The sequence below is a fragment of the Erpetoichthys calabaricus genome, chromosome 3 (assembly GCF_900747795.2).
Source record: "Erpetoichthys calabaricus chromosome 3, fErpCal1.3, whole genome shotgun sequence".
Lineage (NCBI taxonomy): Eukaryota > Metazoa > Chordata > Cladistia > Polypteriformes > Polypteridae > Erpetoichthys > Erpetoichthys calabaricus.
The window spans coordinates 297,703,896-297,722,505 of NC_041396.2; the positions used below are offsets into that span (position 1 = coordinate 297,703,896).

Consider the following 18,610-nt stretch of genomic DNA (forward strand, 5'->3'; position numbering starts at 1 on the left):
GCGATTGGTTCAGAAATCCCAGTGTTTGTCGTTAAATTCTGCATGTTTAAACTTGACTAACTCAGCCTGATTGTGTCAGCTTTATCCCTATAAATGCCATATGACATCACGCAGGTTTAGCCTGATCCTGTTGGATTCCAACGTTTTACGTTTTCTCATCACCCAGCAGTCTGCTTGCTCGTTTTTCAAAAGGTTTGGCCTGATTCGATCAGATCTTTTTATTCCTAGCACTGTTATCAAATATTTGTGACATTGTGACATCTCATGCAGTTACACTAAATGTTCAGGATGTTGTCACTTTATGACACGATTCACTCTAGTGGCTATCTATTTGAAGTCCACTACTTTGACTTTTGTCACACATGTGTGTCAGAGGACTACTCTACAGGCTTGACAAAAGTATGTAATATCCCACCGAGACAAGAGGGGGGAGGCTACCACTAACTTTATCCTCTTTGTCTTCTTCCCTCATAGCACTGAGAAGTCACCCAGTAAGGGCACCTAACTGCGCCCCTTCCAGTGTGACCGCCATAAAGGATGGGCGCCCCAGGAGAAGGCGTCTTTTGAGGTCAGGATATATCCTACTGAGACGCAGATGAAATTTACGAGAAGCCCCGGACAGGGCAGCAGCGCAAACTCACGCATTTTCTTTTCATTTTTTCAATCTGTTTATTTCGTCTGGTGACGGATAAAAGGGACAACCCGGTTGGCATCCCAAAAATCTTTTCGGTTTGAGACTGTCTTTCCACCACCCAACCACACTTTACAGCCCAGTTCACCCTACAAATGTCATCTAAACTCACATAAAACTAACCTGATCCTGTCAGATCTCAACATTACACAGTTCTGGTCACACACTCTGCTTGCATTTGATATTTTTAAAGGTTAACAGCCCATTTCATCCTTAAATACATTGCACAATCATCACAATATCTGCATTTCAGGCCTCATACAGTGGGTTTAGCTTGACCCTGTCAGGTCTTGGCACTGTTCTCATCTGCACAAACAATTTCATAAATTTAGCTTATTCACGTCAGGCTTTGCTGCTTTAGACCCCACTTCAGCCCCACACAGATTAAGCCTGATTCTGTTAGCTCTCAACAGCTGTACAGGTTTTTCCACCCTTCAGTCTGTATATGATGTTCGACAGCATTAATCCTGTCAGATCCTTTTTGTTTATCACATTACCTGCATATTCATCCATCCATTTTCCTAACCTGCTTATCCAGGACACTCTGTTACGTCATTTGTCATTGTTCTCTTTACATTCTGTACATACAGTTTCACAGATCTAGCCTGACAATGTCAACTTTTGTCACTTTACAGACCTTTTTCAACCTATAAACTTCATATAACAAATTTAGCCTGATCCTGTTAGATCTCGATATTTTACAGCTCTGGTCACAAGTCTGCTTGTATTTGATATTTTAAAGCGTTAACAGCCCATTTCATCCTTAAATGCATAGCACAATCATCACAATATCTGCACTTAAGGTCTCATACAGTAGGTTTAGCCTGACCCTGCCAGGTCTTGTCACTGTTCTCATCATTCTGCACATAAAATGTCCACAGATTTAGCCTGATCATGTCAGCTGTTGTTACCTTATGGTAATTTTCAGCCTAAAAGCTTGAAATAAAATCAAACATTTTCTGTTAGATCTCAACATTTTACAGCTCTGGTCACCACGTTACCTGTATGTGATATTTCACAGGGTTAGCCCTCCATCGGATCCTGTCATTACTAAAACTGTTAATCACAACAACAGCATTTCCGACCTCATACAGTGGGTTTCGCATGACCCTATCAGGTCTTGGCACTGTTCTCATCTGCACAAACAATTTCATAAATTTAGCTTGTTCACGTCAGCCTTTGCTGCTTTACACCCCACTTCAGCCCCACACAGATTAAGCCTGATTCTGTCAGCTCTCAACAACTGTACAGGTTTTTCACCCTTCAGCCTGTATATGATATTCAACAGCGTTAATCCTGTCAGATCCTTTCATTTATCACATTACCTGCATATTCATCCATCCATTTTCCTAACCTACTTATCCATGACAGGACACTCTGTTACGTCTTTTGTCATTGTTCTCTTTACAATCTGCAGATACAGTTTCACAGATCTAGCCTGACCATGTCAGCTTTTGTCACGTTACAGAACTTTTCAACAATATAAAACTTCATATAAAAAATTTAGCCTGATCCTGTTAGATCTCAGCGTTTTACAGCTCTGGTCACAACTCTGCCTGTATTTGATATTTGATAAGGTTATCACAATCACCCATCAGATTCTTTCATTTACAATACTAACATCAAGTTAAAGCTTTGATGTATTTAGCCTGACCCTGTCAGGCCTTGTCGTTGTTGTCATTACAATCTGCACGTACAATTTCACAGATTTAGGCTGATGATATCAGATTTTGTCACTTTACTGTCCTGTTCACGCTATAAACTTCATATTAGCAAATTTAGCCCGATCCTGTTACTTCTCAACATTCTACAGCTCTGGTCACAACTCAGCCTATATTTGACATTTGACAGGATTAGAACTCTATCAAATTCATTTTATTTTCAACACTAATATCACGTCAACTGCAAATTTGGTCTCATACTTTTAGCCCGACCCTATCATGTCTTGACACTTGTCTCGTTAAAATCTGCATATGCATTTTCGCCTGATCATGCAAGCTGTGCTCACTTTACAACCCTATTCATACATCAAGATATTTGACAAAATTAGACCCCCATCAAATTCCCTTCATTTTCCACTCTGATATCACGTCAACTACATATTTGGTCTCATACTTTAGGCCGACCCTATCATATCTTGAGGCCTCGTTAAAATCTGCATAAGCATCTTCGCCTGATCATGTCAGCTGTGCTCACTTTAGAACCCTATTCATACATCGAGATATTTGACAAAATTAGACCCCCATCATATTCACTTCATTTTCCACTCTGATATCACGTCAACTGCATATTTGGTCTCATACTTTTAGCCCGACCCTATCATATCTTGACACTTGTCTTGTTAAAATCTGCATAAGCATTTTCGCCTGATCATGTCAGCTGTGTTCACTTTACAACTCTATTCTTACATTGAGATATTTGACAAAATTAGACCCCCATCAAATTAACTTTATTTTCAACTCTGATATCACGTCAACTGCATATTGGGTCTCATATGTTTAACCTAACCCTATCATATCTTGAAGCCTTGTTAAAATCTGCATAAGCATTTTTGCCTGAACATGCAAGCTGTGCTCACTTTACAACCCTATTCATACATTGAGTTTTTGTCTGATCCGGTCCCATTTCTGCACTTACGTGTTTTGTGTCATTTGCAGGCTGCGATCACATACAGCATGTGACTTCCATCCAGTGCTGCTGGGATGGGCTCTGGCCTCCCTTCCAGTTAACAGATTTCCTTTTCTCTTCCTTTGTACTTATCAGGATTCCCCTTGCGGCACTCACAGGTGGGATTCGCGACAGCCGGTGTGATCGGAGCCCACTAGCAATTGGTATGCAGCAGAGCAGCTGGAGTGAATCGATTGCAGGTGACAGCAGAAGGATGGCAGCTGCTGCGGCGGTCACATCACGCAGGCATCCGCCCCGTCACGGCTCTGTGTCAGCGAGTAACGGGTGTTCGGTCAGAGGATCGACTGTGCAGGTGAACACTGTCCGGCTGTGAGGGTCAGAGTCACGTCAGACTCCCTTTAAGGTCACAGGCAATGCAGGGTGAATTATTTATAGTTCCTCCCAAACATCAACAATGGGAGCCGCCAACTGGAAAGAAGCAAAGCAGACTTGAGGCTCCCTGCTGGCTGCCAAACAGCTAAGAGTTATGATGGTCTTCAGAACAAAATGTTTTCCTCTTGAAATATTTCTTCTAATCAATTTGTTTAAGTCAATGAAGGCAGGGGGAGGAGAACATGGAAAGCAGGAGTGCAGCACACGTCTGGCAATGACAGCAACATCCCCAGACCCAAGCATAACAAGGGAGCAAAATAAACCTGAGATCCACACAGAAGCAGAATCTGGATGTCTGCAGGAGAACAAGCCTGGAAAATTCTAGACTTGGTCAAATTGAATAAAACAACATCCCATAAGCTCCCAGTTAAGACCCCCCATTGACTACTAGCTAAATAAAACTGACCTCTATTCAATTTAATTTAGGCACATGGACTAGCAGGGTGTACCTGAGAGTGGACTCTGAACCCAAACGATAATCAAGAAATGGGGGGTTTACTAACACATAGAAAGGGGGGATTACAGGGAAAAGGGACCGGCACACGAACACCTAAGCCTCGGGACATTGCTAAGGCAGTAAAGTACCCTTTGACCCACAGACATGCCAATCTGCCCTGCTCACGGCTTTGACCCAGACCACTGACTGGAAGGGAAGTTCAAGCCCGGTGCCATTAACACTTGCAGATACCCACCAGGAAGACTTTCTGGTTACTTAGTGGCCACTGAAAATCCTGTGGTATGAGAACAAGCAGGATGACCTGTTGCCACTGGGGGGGGGGGGGGGGGGGGGGGGCTCCTCACAGGTAACCATCTTGCCTTATTGTGAATTTCACATGCCAATCAGCCTACAACACGTCATCACTCTCCAGCTCCAATATTAGTGAGTAGAATTACCTGACCTCGATAAAAAGCCTTAGTAAGAGGATAAGTGTCTGTGTTGCCATGCAGTTGCTACATTTATCATTCCAACAGATGGCGCCTCACAAACATTGACAGTGTTTTTGCGAATCCCACGCCAAATGGCATATAACAGAGATATATACATTGCATGTTACTCCAGAAGATGGTGTATCACACACACTTGTAGTAATGCATTTTATTACTGCAAATGTTTGTGATGTGCCACCTGTTGGAAAGACAAACGCAATGCATTTTATTACTATATGCATTACAAAACAAATTCCAATAGATGGTGCACTGCACACCTTAACACTGATGTCTACTTTGTTTACTTAGATTTTAACAGGGGTAGCACAGCTAGTATTTGTCATAAATGTAAAAAAAACTCCATAAATTACTGGTAAATTAGAGAAGGGATGTTGGTAATGAAGAAGACTGAGTGAGTTGAGCTGTTTGTAAGATCAGGTTGGATGGGGCTTGAGTGCCAGCCATATGGGCGGGGCTATCTGCTTGAGTGACAGTGCTTAGGGCAGGGCTAGGTGCTACAGTGACTTCCACCTGGGCGGGGCAAAATTCCTGAGTAGCAGCCAGCTGGGCAGGGCTACATGCTTGAGTGGTAGTCATATGGGTGTGGCTATCTGCTTAAGCAGCAGTGATCTGGGTGGGGCCATGTGCTTCAGTGGCTGCCTCCATGATGGGGCAAAATGCCTGAGTGGCAGCCATATGGGCGTGGCTATCTGCTTAAGTGACAGTGCTCTGGGCGGGGCTATATGCTTGAGTGGCAGTGCTCTGGGTGGGGCTATATGCTTGAGTGGCAATGCTCTGGGTGGGGCTATGTGCTTCAGTTACTGCCTCCTGGATGGTCAGGGTAACCTTAGAGAGTTTGGAACACATTGCCCTCTAGTGGTCAGAGGATCAATACTAATAAAATTAATTAATTAGTGTGAATGCTTCTACTACAAGTACATGAGTGCTACTACTACTAGTAGAAGACCCAAGAGGAATGATTTCATTAGTATTGATCTCCTGACCACTAGAGGTCAGTGTGTACCACACTCACTAAGGCTACTGGAGACTGACGCCCTTTGTGAGTTTGGAAAAACACTGCCCTCTAGTGGTCAGGGGATCAATTCTAATAAAATTGATTAATTAGTATGAGTGCTACTAGTTCTAGTACAAGACCCAAGAGAAATGAATTCATCAGTATTGATCCCCTGACCAGTAGAGGGCAGTGTGTACCAAACTTACTAAGGCTACTGGAGACGGAGACGACCCCCAATCTGGTATAACGACAGAGTTACACTGGTGAGTGCCAGATTGGGTAACCCTGCAGTAACCTTAGAGAGTTTGGAACACATTGCCCTCTAGTGGTCAGGGGATCAATACTAATAAAATTAATTAATTAGTATGAATGCTTCTACTACAAGTACATGAATGCTACTACTACTAGTACAAAGACCCAAGAGGAATGATTTCATTAGCATTGATCTCCTGACCACTAGAGGGCAGTGTGTACCACACTCACTAAGGCTACTAGAGACTGACCCCCTTTGTGAGTTTGGAGCACATTGCCCTCTAGTGGTCAGGGGATCAATACTAATAAAAATAATTAGTATAAATGCTACTATTGACTAGCACATGAATGCTAGTACTACGAGTAGAAGACCCAAGAGAAAATTATTGCATTAGTATTGATCCCCTGACCACTAGAGGGCAGTGTGTCTAGAGGTCAGGAGAACAATACTACTAGATTAATTATCTCTTATTCTTTGGCCTTGTAACAGTAATAATAGCAGTCATATTCCTAGGCTCATATTGTCAATATTGTCACATATGAGAGTACAGTGAGGGACTGCTCCTGGTCTTACAAAGGCTGATGGGAAATGTAGTCCCATCCATGAATGGTGATAGACTCTGCCTCTGGGGGAACCACCCACATTATAAAGGCAAAACATACTGCCATGCATAGAAACTAAAGAACAATCAAAACTGATATAAATTACAGAATTGTACAAATAATAAACACAATATATGAGGGGAAAAATTCAAACAAATGGAATCTAAATGTAAGCCAGGGAGGGCTTTTCAACATGTAACTTATCATCACCACTCTCTGGTGCCATAATCAGTGAGTTTTTTTTTTTTCCCATACTGTCTCATATGCCAAGCACAGTGAAATTCATAACATGCCCAGCCATCATGCAACAAGTCACCACTTTCTAGCGCCATGTCAAAGAAACATGCATTAAAGCCCCTAACACACTTTAATTCAACAGTTTGACCCCGGTCTGCACAATTACACCATTAGATCATCCATGATGGGAACAGATCATTCACTCAACAAGCTCGTGCCATCTTATTCACTTTGAGATTTGAATGTCCCTGAAGTCCTACTGCCCACTACACTACTTTAGTCATTTATGGTCCTCTGCCTTACATTTCTGTGAAATCCACCCTTAACAAGTTTCGTGTTGAAAAAAAAAAAAAATCAGTGCCCCCCCCTAACCCCCCCCCCCCCCAGCGGGTTAGTGTGGGTACCACCACTTCAAGTCTCTGATTTTAATGAGTGACTTGAAAATTGGCACTATGTGAGCCAGAGCGTGAGTGTGAGTGAAGATGCCCTATGATGGCCTGGCAGCCATACTTGGCCACCTTAATGCCACTGATGATGGCATCAACAGCGCCTCTCCAGGGATTATTCTGGTTAGAAAGTGGTATCCGGCCATCACAGGGCACACTCACACACTCACTCACACATACTGGGTCAGTTTCAAGTCATTAGTTAACCCTAAAGTGATGCATTTGGAAGGCTGGAAAACCATAATACTGGAGAAATGCCTACACAAACACGGGGAGAACATACACGTTTTATGCAGGAATTAAAATGTCTGACTCGAGGGCTGACAGACAGCAAACTGTGCCAACCCTTGGCAGGGTATCTGACATAAATTAAAACCTCTCCAACGTAAAGAGAAATAGAAGCCTCGGTTCCACAAAAAATGTCATTTAAATTCTGCCACAAAAGTCACCCAGTTATTAGTGCCCAGCATTGCCAAATCAGTTTCCTGAACGTCATTCTTCCATTATTGACACTGTTAAATAATCATTCTTTATTTTATACAGTGTCTTTTAGAAGTTTCACGACTTGTTGCAAATCCAAAGAAATTATCCATCCTGCTCAGGGCATAAAACAGCACCCCCTCCTGGCCACTGCTGTGTAAAGCAGATGCCCTCCACTGCCTCTGGTCTGGGCAACTTGCAGAAAGTGACAACAATCAAACCAGGCCGACAAACAGCAACTCCGGTGCCAGCGTGTGGGCACTGAGATTTTAGGATTTGAAAAATGAACCTCTTTCTCTTATGTGATGATAAACCAGAACTGTGAGAGTGGAAACCCACAAAAAGCTGACGGGGTTTGGGGGGAGACAAAAAGATGATGATACATTTTATTTATATAGCGCCATTCCCATGCTCAAAGGAAAGACAAAGGGCCATTAAAGCACAGGACAGCATAGCAGAGGGGGCACTTGGAGCCCAAATAGCTTGAAGGACACTCCTTTATCAACCCCACCTGCACAATGTGACATATCATAGTGGGCACACATCTGGGTGAGGTGGGCGGATACACATCTGGGAGAGGAGGGCCGGCACACATCTGGACGAGGTGGACGGGCACATCTGGGCGAGGTGGATGGGCACACATCTGGGCGAGGTGGGTGGGCACACATCTGGGTGAGGTGGGTGGGCACACACCTGGGCGAGGTGGGTGGGCACACATCTGGACGAGGTGGGTGGGCACCCATATGCCCTGACTGTGCCTGCAGTATAGATGGCACCTGACCCTCTTAAGTGGGGTGCACTCATCCCCCCTGAAGCAGCACGCCGATGACTGACAGGCCATCAAACAAGGGACCAGGGGGCTCGTCTCACACATTAACACCTCATTCCTGAGTGAGTGGCGTCTGGCCCCGGGGTGGTCTCAAGGGGCTAAGCGTGTGCAGGCCAGCTGCTCGGCTCTGGGAGTACCAAAGGAAGGACGGGTGCCGGGGCAGGAGGACACTCACCTCTGAGTTGAAGCGGATCTGGCAGACGTTGCAGGAAATGACCGGCCTTTTGGTCTTAATCAGCGGAACACCAAACGTGTGGTTAATCACGGCCTTCTGGATGGGGTCCATCTGCAAGGGAGGAGGCGGAGGAGGAGGAAGAAGAAGAAGAAGAAATGTTTAGTTTTAGTTTTTCACTTTCAGAGAGCGAACCCCTCTTCCCATGCTAGATCCCAGAGCGTCTCACTTGTTGTTACTGAAATTTAAAGAAGACGGAAACTCGCAGCGTTTAGCAGCAAAAGTCCAAAAAAAGATGGCAGCCCCCTCAGCTTGGGGTGCTACATTGGACTTGGGCCAGCTTAAACAAAGAAAGTGGCACGGAGAGGTGAGGTGGAGGTCAGCGCCAGGGAGCCACAGATGGATGGGATGTGCAAACACCTACTGAAAGGTGGGGGGGGGGGTGGGGGGGTGTTGGGGGTCAAACATCTCACACGCCGTTTACATTCCTCCCGAGACAGTAATGGTCTACAGGCTGACAGCACCGGCCGCCTGAGGGAAGCCAGCAGACGCAGAGACTGATGAAGGCTGTCAGCCCGCCGGCCCCTCAGCTTCCAATCCATTACATTGGGGTGGGGGGGGGGGGGCTTTAATATGAGAACATGATGGGGCGTCGTGCCAGGATCACTCACACATGGCGTGACATCCCTCACTCACTCAGCAGCACACAATGCACTCTATCACTGCTCAGTCGGTAAGGTGCAGTACTACAGTACCGTCTACTCACAGCTCACCATTTCACCACAACATGTCATTACTCACTCTCTCACACAGTCATTCATTCACTTATTCACACTTTAATTATTACACTACACTATATCATCGTTCATTCACTACTTCATTAACTCACTCTCTGTAGTTTTCAGTTTGGTATATTGTCATCTACTCACTCACTCACTCACTCACTCACTCACTCACTCACTCACTCACTCACTCACTCACTCACTCACTCACTCACTCACTCACTCACTCACTCACTCACTCACTCACTCACTCACTCACTCACTCACTCAGTCATTGCACTGCAATCAATCATCACTCACACACTCTTTAATGTTTTCATATATCCTCACTCCCTCACTTACCCACAGCTCATTGTTCACCAGTATACCGTTACTCTCTCACTTGCTCACTCCATCCACTGTCTAAAACCACTGCTCACACTTTGTTCCTGGCTCAGTTACCCACATCACCTTTATTAAGTGCATTTTCAAGCTTGTCCATGGAGTCCACAGTGAGGGCACTATATACACAATTGGGTGACTGACATGACGGCTCCATTATTTGTACCGCATTATAACAGAGCCCTCTGATACACCAGGATGATGCCTGTTTCTGTAAAAGCCCTGTGTGGCACAGGTGACCCTGAAGGGGACTCTATGACTGATAGTGACATTCCACCGAGCAGCAGTCCTCCATTATGTTGTTAACTGTTGTCACTCTGCATTGTCTGCAATATGACCCCATGACCTGTTCACTATGCTCACCCCTCATTCCCATGACCAGTTGACTATTCTCTCCCATTTACCACTCACTCTCATGACCAGTTGACTATTCTCTCCCATTTACCACTCACTCCCATGACCAGTTCACTATTCTCCCCTTCTCACCCCTCATTCCCATGACCAGTTCACTATTCTCTCCCATTTACCCCTCACTCTCATGACCAGTTCACTATTCTCTCCCATTTACCCCTCACTCTCATGACCAGTTCACTATTCTCTCCCATTTACCCCTCACTCCCATGACCAGTTCACTATTCTCCCCTGCTCACCCCTCATTCCCATGACCAGTTCACTATTCTCTCCCATTTACCCCTCACTCCCATGACCAGTTCACTATTCTCCCATTTACCCCTCACTCCCATGACCAGTTCACTATTCTCCCCTGCTCACCCCTCATTCTCATGACCAGTTCACTATTCTCCCCTTCTCACCCCTCACTCTCATGACCAGTTCACTATTCTCTCCCATTTACCACTCACTCTCATGACCAGTTCAATATTCTCTCCCATTTATCCCTCACTCCCATGACCAGTTCACTATTCTCCCCTTCTCACCCCTCATTCCCATGACCAGTTCACTATTCTCTCCCATTTACCACTCACTCTCATGACCAGTTCACTATTCTCTCCCATTTACCCCTCACTCCCATGACCAGTTCACTATTCTCCCCTGCTCACCCCTCACTCTCATGACCAGTTCACTATTCTCCCATTTACCCCTCACTCCCATGACCAGTTCACTATTCTCTCCCATTTACCCCTCACTCCCATGACCAGTTCACTATTCTCTCCCATTTACCCCTCACTCCCATGACCAGTTCACTATTCTCCCCTGCTCACCCCTCACTCCCATGACCAGTTCACTATTCTCCCCTGCTCACCCCTCACTCTCATGACCAGTTCACTATTCTCCCATTTACCCCTCACTCTCATGACCAGTTCACTATTCTCTCCCATTTACCCCTCACTCCCATGACCAGTTCACTATTCTCCCCTTCTCACCCCTCATTCCCATGACCAGTTTACTATTCTCTCCCGTTTACCCTTCACTCTCATGACCAGTTCACTATTCTCTCCCATTTACCCCTCACTCCCATGACCAGTTAACTATTCTCCCCTGCTCACCCCTCATTCCCATGACCAGTTCACTATTCTCTCCCATTTACCCCTCACTCCCATGACCAGTTCACTATTCTCCCCTTCTCACCCCTCATTCCCATGACCAGTTCACTATTCTCTCCCATTTACCCCTCACTCCCATGACCAGTTCACTATTCTCTCCCATTTACCCCTCACTCTCATGACCAGTTCACTATTCTCCCCTGCTCACCCCTCACTCCCATGACTGCTCACTCCCCCTCCCCTGCTCACCCCTCACTCCCATGACCAGTTCACTATTCTCCCCTGCTCACCCCTCATTCCCATGACCAGTTCACTATTCTCCCATTTACCACTCACTCCAATGACCAGTTCACTATTCTCCCCTTCTCACCCCTCATTCCCATGACCAGTTCACTATTCTCCCATTTACCACTCACTCCCATGACCAGTTCACTATTCTCCCATTTACCCCTCACTCCCATGACCAGTTCACTATTCTCCCCTGCTCACCCCTCATTCCCATGACCAGTTCACTATTCTCTCCCGTTTACCCCTCACTCCCATGACCAGTTCACTATTCTCCCCTGCTCACCCCTCATTCCCATGACCAGTTCACTATTCTCCCCTGACCAGTTCACTATTCTCCCCTTCTCACCCCTCATTCCCATGACCAGTTCACTATTCTCCCCTGCTCACCCCTCATTCCCATGACCAGTTCACTATTCTCTCCCGTTTACCCCTCACTCCCATGACCAGTTCACTATTCTCCCCTGCTCACCCCTCATTCCCATGACCAGTTCACTATTCTCTCCCATTTACCCCTCACTCTCATGACCAGTTCACTATTCTCCCCTGCTCACCCCTCATTCCCATGACCAGTTCACTATTCTCTCCCGTTTACCCCTCACTCCCATGACCAGTTCACTATTCTCCCCTGCTCACCCCTCATTCCCATGACCAGTTCACTATTCTCTCCCGTTTACCCCTCACTCTCATGACCAGTTCACTATTCTCCCCTGCTCACCCCTCACTCCCCCTCCCCTGCTCACCCCTCACTCCCATGACCAAGTCACTCCCCTCTCCCTCAGCACCTTTGAAAGCCCCCAGTCAGCGCTCACTCCCACAGCAGCCCCCGGGGAGGTAGCTCAGTGTTCCCACTCTTCATTTTTTCAGTTTCATTTTTCTCTCAAAGCGTCAGAATTCCTTTGAGCAGCAACTTCAACAAAAGAGACCCCGACTGAATGAGAAAGCGGGGGCCGTGATCTTCCCGTCCTCCCAGTACCAGCGGGACTCTCTGCGGTGATATGCCGGGAGGTTTTACCGCAGCTTTCAGCCAAGCTATTTCTGCGTGCCAGAGCCCTGCCCTGCTGCAACCCAAGCATGGAGTTATTTTAGGAGACGGAATTAGTCAATTTGCAGCAGAACCTCCACTAATGAAAAGCACTAATGCCGTTCTACATGCCGGAGGGGTTGAGAGCACAGAGGGGACAGCAGCTAACTGAAGGAACAGCCTGCCTTTGTTCCTACGATACAAAACAATGTGTTTGTTTCTTTGGTAAACATGCCAAAAATCAGATTTATAAAGAGGTGACGTCGCAGGCCTCAGTGATCTGACAGGATCCAGCTACAAAAATAAGGACTGAACCAAACTCCGGGGAGCTGGAGCTCTGGCATCCATCTGGAACAAAACGCATACAGCCTGAGAAAAATTCTGGAGTCTGGGAGGGGAAAAGAGTCAAAATGTCAAAAAACAGAAGAAAGCAGCCCTCTGAGATCTGACAGACTCACACACCTGTGCAAGCAAACATCTCCGATTAGCTAGGATTGGAAGACATTTAATACAAGCTGCAGGTGATTTAAACACCACGTAGTAGTGAAGCTGATAAAGTCAGACTGTGAGTCAGAATCAGATCTTAATGGAGTAAAAACGCAGACCTCTGGGAACCGGCAGGATCAGGCTAGATGTTTGAAATCGAGGGCTTTAGGATTGCAAAACACGACATTCATGATGGACTCTGCTGTCATCTCAAACTATGGCAGAATCAGATAAGACAGGCCTTTTGTAATCTTCCATGGTCAGTCACCCGGGTAAGTCAAGCTGTAACATTACATGATCTAATATCGGTCTTAACGAGGAAATGCTTCGGTCCTTGTGTGGTCATTCTGGGCCAAACCCTGCAGTACGACATTGCAAACTCCCATCATCCATCACCATGCCAGCTGGACTATTACAACATATTATTTGCTAAAATTATAATTGAAAAGCATTAATGTCACACGATGTTCCAAGAAGGTGAAACTGCGGGCCTTGGTGTGCTGTCATGATCAGTCACCAGTGCGATAGAGATCAGTTTTCTGTACTTTGAAATGGCCAAGATCCATGGAGTTAGTGTGCAGGTCCATTCTGATCTGTCAGGATCAGCTCCTAAGGAAGTGTACATACAGTCCTTTGGGGTCTGACATAAACACATGCCAAAGAGTTATAAACTGGGCTGATTTGTACACAGACACGATCAGTCAGAAAGGGAGTCAGCTTACACAAGTATGCGATCTGACATCATTGGACTTCAAGAAATGAAAAATGTGCGGGCCTTTGTGGTCTTTTGGAATCAGACCCAGAAGTCAAATGTCACTTCATCAATGAGATAAAGATGAGTGTCTTGCGATCAGTTGAGCTACAGTCACGGTTCTGACTTTATAACCCAGTGACGAGCATAGGGTCATTATTTTGAGTCCAGACATGCTTAGAATTCAAGGAGGTGAAGGTGCTGGTCTTTGTGATGAGTCAAGACCTGTCCACAGAGGTCATTTCTACAGTTCTTCAATATTATGTGCTTTACACATCATTAAACCCCAAAACAAGAAAAATTTGCAGGCCTTTATGATCTGTCAGGATCAGCTCCTAAGGAATTATACATAAAGTCCTTTGAGTTCTGACATGAACAGATTCCAAAAACTTAAAGCTGCAGTGTCTCTTAATTTGATACGATCACTCGTCAAGGTAGTCAAGCTACTTAATTAATTCATATAAGTGCATTAAATTATAAGAAAGTAAATATGTGCAGGCCCTTAAGATCTGCCAGGATCAGCTCCTAAGGAATTATACATAAAGTCCTTTGGGTTCTGACATGAAAAGATTCCAAAAACTTAAAGCTGCAGTGTCTCTTAATTTGATACGATCACTCGTCAAGGTAGTCAAGCTACTTAATTAATTCATATAAGTGCATTAAATTATAAGAAAGTAAATATGTGCAGGCCCTTAAGATCTGCCAGGATCAGCTCCTAAGGAATTATACATAAAGTCCTTTGGGTTCTGACATGAAAAGATTCCAAAAACTTAAAGCTGCAGTGTCTCTTAATTAGATACGATCACTCGTCAAGATAGTCAAGCTACTTAATTAATTCATATAAGTGCATTAAATTATAAGAAAGTAAATATGTACAGGCCCTTAAGATCTGCCAGGATCAGCTCCTAAGGAATTATACATAAAGTCCTTTGGGTTCTGACATGAAAAGATTCCAAAAACTTAAAGCTGCAGTGTCTCTCAATTTCATACGATCACTCGTCAAGATAGTCAAGCTAATTAATTAATTAATATAAGTGCATTAAATTATAAGAAAGTAAATATGTGCAGACCCTTAAGGTCTGCCAGGATCAGCTCCTAAGGAATTATGCATAAAGTCCTTTGGATTCTGACATGAACAGATTCCAAAAACATACAGCTGCAGTGTCTCTCAATTTCATATGATCAGTCGACAAGATAGTGAAGCTACTTAATTAATTCATATAAGTGCATTAAATTATAAGAAAGTAAATCTATGCAGGCCCTTAAGGTCTGCCAGGATCAGCTCCTAAGGAATTATACATTAAGTTCTTTGGATTCTGACATGAACAGATTGCAAAAACCTAAAGCTGTGGTGTCTCTCAATTTGATACAATCAGTCGTCAAGATAGTCAAGCTACTTGATTAAGTGATATGAGGTCATTAAACTCCAACGTGCAGGCCTTTGTGATCTGTCAGGATCAGCTCCTAAAGAATGAAGCATACACAGAGTCCTTTGGGGTCTGACATGAACACACGCCAAAGAGTTAAAAGCGGGCTCATTTGTACAAAGACACTATCAGTCAGCCAGGTAGTCAGACTTCAATATTATGTGATGAACAAATCATTAAACTCCAAAAGAAGAAAAATGTGCAGGCCCTTAAGGTCTGCCAAGATCAGCTCCTAAGGAAATATATATAAAGTCCTTTTGGATATGATATGAACAGATTGCAAAACCTAAAGCTGTGGTGTCTCTTAATTTGATACAATCAGTTGTTAACACAGTCAAGCTACTTGATTAATTCATATAAGATCATTAAATTATAAGTAAAAATTTGCAGGTCTTTATGATCTGTCAGGATCAGCTCATAAAGAATGAAGTATAGACAGTCTCCTTTGGGGTCTGACATGAACACATGCCAAAGAGTTAAAAGCTTGGCTGATTTGTACAAAGACACGATAAGTCAGCAAGGGTGTCAAACTTAAGTATTATTTGATTTACAAATCATAAAACTCCAAAAGAAGAAATATGTGTAAGCCCTTAAGGGCTGCCAGGTTCAGCTCCTAAGGAATAATACATAACATTCTTTGAGTTCTGACATGAACAGATTCCAAAAACCTAAAGCTGTGGTGTCTCTTAATTTGATACGATCAGTTGACAAGATAGTCCAGCTACTCAATTAATTCATATAAGTGCATTAAATTATAAGAAAGTAAATATGTGCAGGCCCTCAAGGTCTGCCAGGATCAGCTCCTAATGAATTATACATTAAGTTTTTTGGATTCTGACATGAACAGATTGCCAAAACCTAAAGCTGCGGTGTCTCTCAATTTGATACGATCAGTCGACAAGCTAGTCAAGCTACTTAATTCATTCATATAAGTGCATTAAATTATAAGAAAGTAAAAATGTGCAGGCCTTTAAGGTCTGCCAGGATCAGCTCCTAACGAATTATACATTACGTTTTTTGGATTCTGACATGAACAGATTCCAAAAACTTAAAGCTGCAGTGTCTCTTAATTTGATACAATCAGTCATCAAGATAGTCAAGCTACTTAATTAAGTGATATGAGGTCATTAAACTCCAACGTGCAGGTCTTTGTGATCTGTCAGGATCAGCTCCTAAAGAATGAAGCATACACAGAGTCCTTTGGGGTCTGACATAAACACACATCAAAGAGTTAAAAGCCGGGCTGATTTATACATTGACACGATCAGCCACCAGGGTAGTCAACTTACACAGTGATGTGATCTGACATCATTAGGCTTCAAGAAATGAAAAAAATATGCGGGCTTTTGTGATCTGACAAAAATCAGAGCCCCAAAGTCAAATGTCATTTCATCAGTCAGCGAAAGCTGGGGGTCTTGGGATCTCACTCTGAGGAATTACAGTCACGATGGTCGGCTTCTGACAATATAACCCAGCGGCGACTGTAAGGTCCTCATTTTGAATCCCTAATGTGGTTAGAATCCCAAGAGGTGAAGGTGTGGGCCTTTGTGATGAGTCAAGATCCGTCCATAGAGGTTATTTCTACAGTTCATCGAGATCTGATAACGAAATACAAGCAGTCCCATGTGACTGGACAGGATCAGGCACCGCTTTGTGTTGTGAAATGATTAGGAACTGAGGAGCTCAGGGTGCAGAGGGCTGTGAGTGATCAAGATCAGTCCATGCAGAGTTACAACACATCTTCTGTGCTCTTGTATGGCCAACACTGGAATGCTAAAGTGGCAGTTTTTTGGGTTTGGACAGAATCAGACTACCAGGAGGTACAATTGCAGTCTACAGTGATAGGACTGTATCAGTCACCACTTTGCATCCTGAAAGGTTAAGGATCCAAGAAGTTACAGGTGCAGCATTTTGTAATTGGTCGAGATCAGTCCCAGCAGAGTTTTTTCTTCTGTATATGCTGATCTGGTTTGGCCAAACACCCAGACTTCTAAAGCCTTACTCTGTCCTTAAGGAGGTACATCTGTAGGCCCTTTGCGATTTGACATGATCAGTCGCCAATGAAATGTTGTTTTGTTCAATTGTTAAGTTCCATGATGTTAAAGCTACAGTTCTATTGGATCTGGCAGAATCTGACTGTGAGACCGCATTCTCTGGTGAACTGACATGATCAGCCTACAATGACGCAAACCTTGCCATTTTGTGTTCTCTGGTGGTTAGGCTCTAGGAAGGTGAAGGTGCAGCCCTTTGGTGGTCGGTCACGATCACTGGCCAGTGGAATAAAGCGACAAAAAGAATCAGACCCAATAAAGATAAAGTGGAAGGCCTTTATACTCTAACAGAATCAGACTCACTTGACCAGTAAGCTTGATGGACAGCTGTGTATGTGCCATTGAGGAGATATCAGGATTGGGATATGAGAAGGTAAAAGTTGCAGTTTTGCGATCTGGCATTCTCAGGCACCAGAAGGAATAAAAAAGGGAGGTCACGGGACAAAATTAGACTCCAAGACAGCAAAGCATGCAGTGTCAGACTTCAGATTTCACCTCGGTGTGTTCAGACACAATCAGATTTTCGAAGTCTGCAAGCTTTTTATGATCCGTCAGGAACAGACATTAAAAATGTAAAGCTGCAGTTCACTGGGTCCTGACAGGATCAGTCACTTGGTGTGATCGAATGAGGTCACTCACCCAAACATAAAAAGAAAACTGTGGCTCTTTATGTTCTGACAGCATCAGACTATGCTGACAGGATCAGTTAACAAGAAGGTAAAGCTTCATCCCTTCACAAGCTGATGAGACCAGTCACCATAGAGGTAAGACCAGGCAGTTTATTTGTGACTTGACAACATCAGATTGAGTCTTGACTGGATCGGTGTCTATGAAACGGAAGTTTGCATCCCTATGCATTCTGACGAGGTCAGCTACCCTGAAGGTAAAAACCCTGCAGTTCTTTGCGCTCTGACAACATCACATTGAGTCTTGACAGGATCAGTCTCTATGAGGGTATAATTGCATCCCTGTGTATGCTGATGAGGTCAGCCACCCTGAAGGTAAAAAACCCCTGCAGTTCTTTGTGTTCTGACAGCATCAGTTTACTGTATACTACAATTCCCTGGGTTCTGATAGGATCAGTTAACAAGAAGGTAAAACTTCATCCCTTCACAAACTGACGAGGTCAGTCACCCTAGAGGTAAGACCCTGCAGTTATTTGCACTCTGAAAACATCAGATTGAGTCTTGACTGGATCGGTTTCTATGA

At 44.3% G+C, this 18,610-nt stretch overlaps 1 protein-coding gene across 4 annotated transcripts in view; it reads right to left on the reverse strand.

Moving 5' to 3' along the window:
- znf385a (zinc finger protein 385A) overlaps positions 1-18,610 on the reverse strand; it is a 317,688-nt gene that overhangs the window by 67,020 nt on the left and 232,058 nt on the right. For all 4 annotated transcript variants that reach the window (XR_007934492.1, XM_051925081.1, XM_051925080.1 and 1 more), the window contains one exon: positions 8,716-8,826. Coding sequence is in view for 3 of the 4 variants with exons in the window: in XM_051925081.1 (XP_051781041.1) it covers positions 8,716-8,826 (111 nt within the window). In the remaining variant the exon portion in view is untranslated. The remainder of the gene's footprint in view (positions 1-8,715; positions 8,827-18,610) is intronic.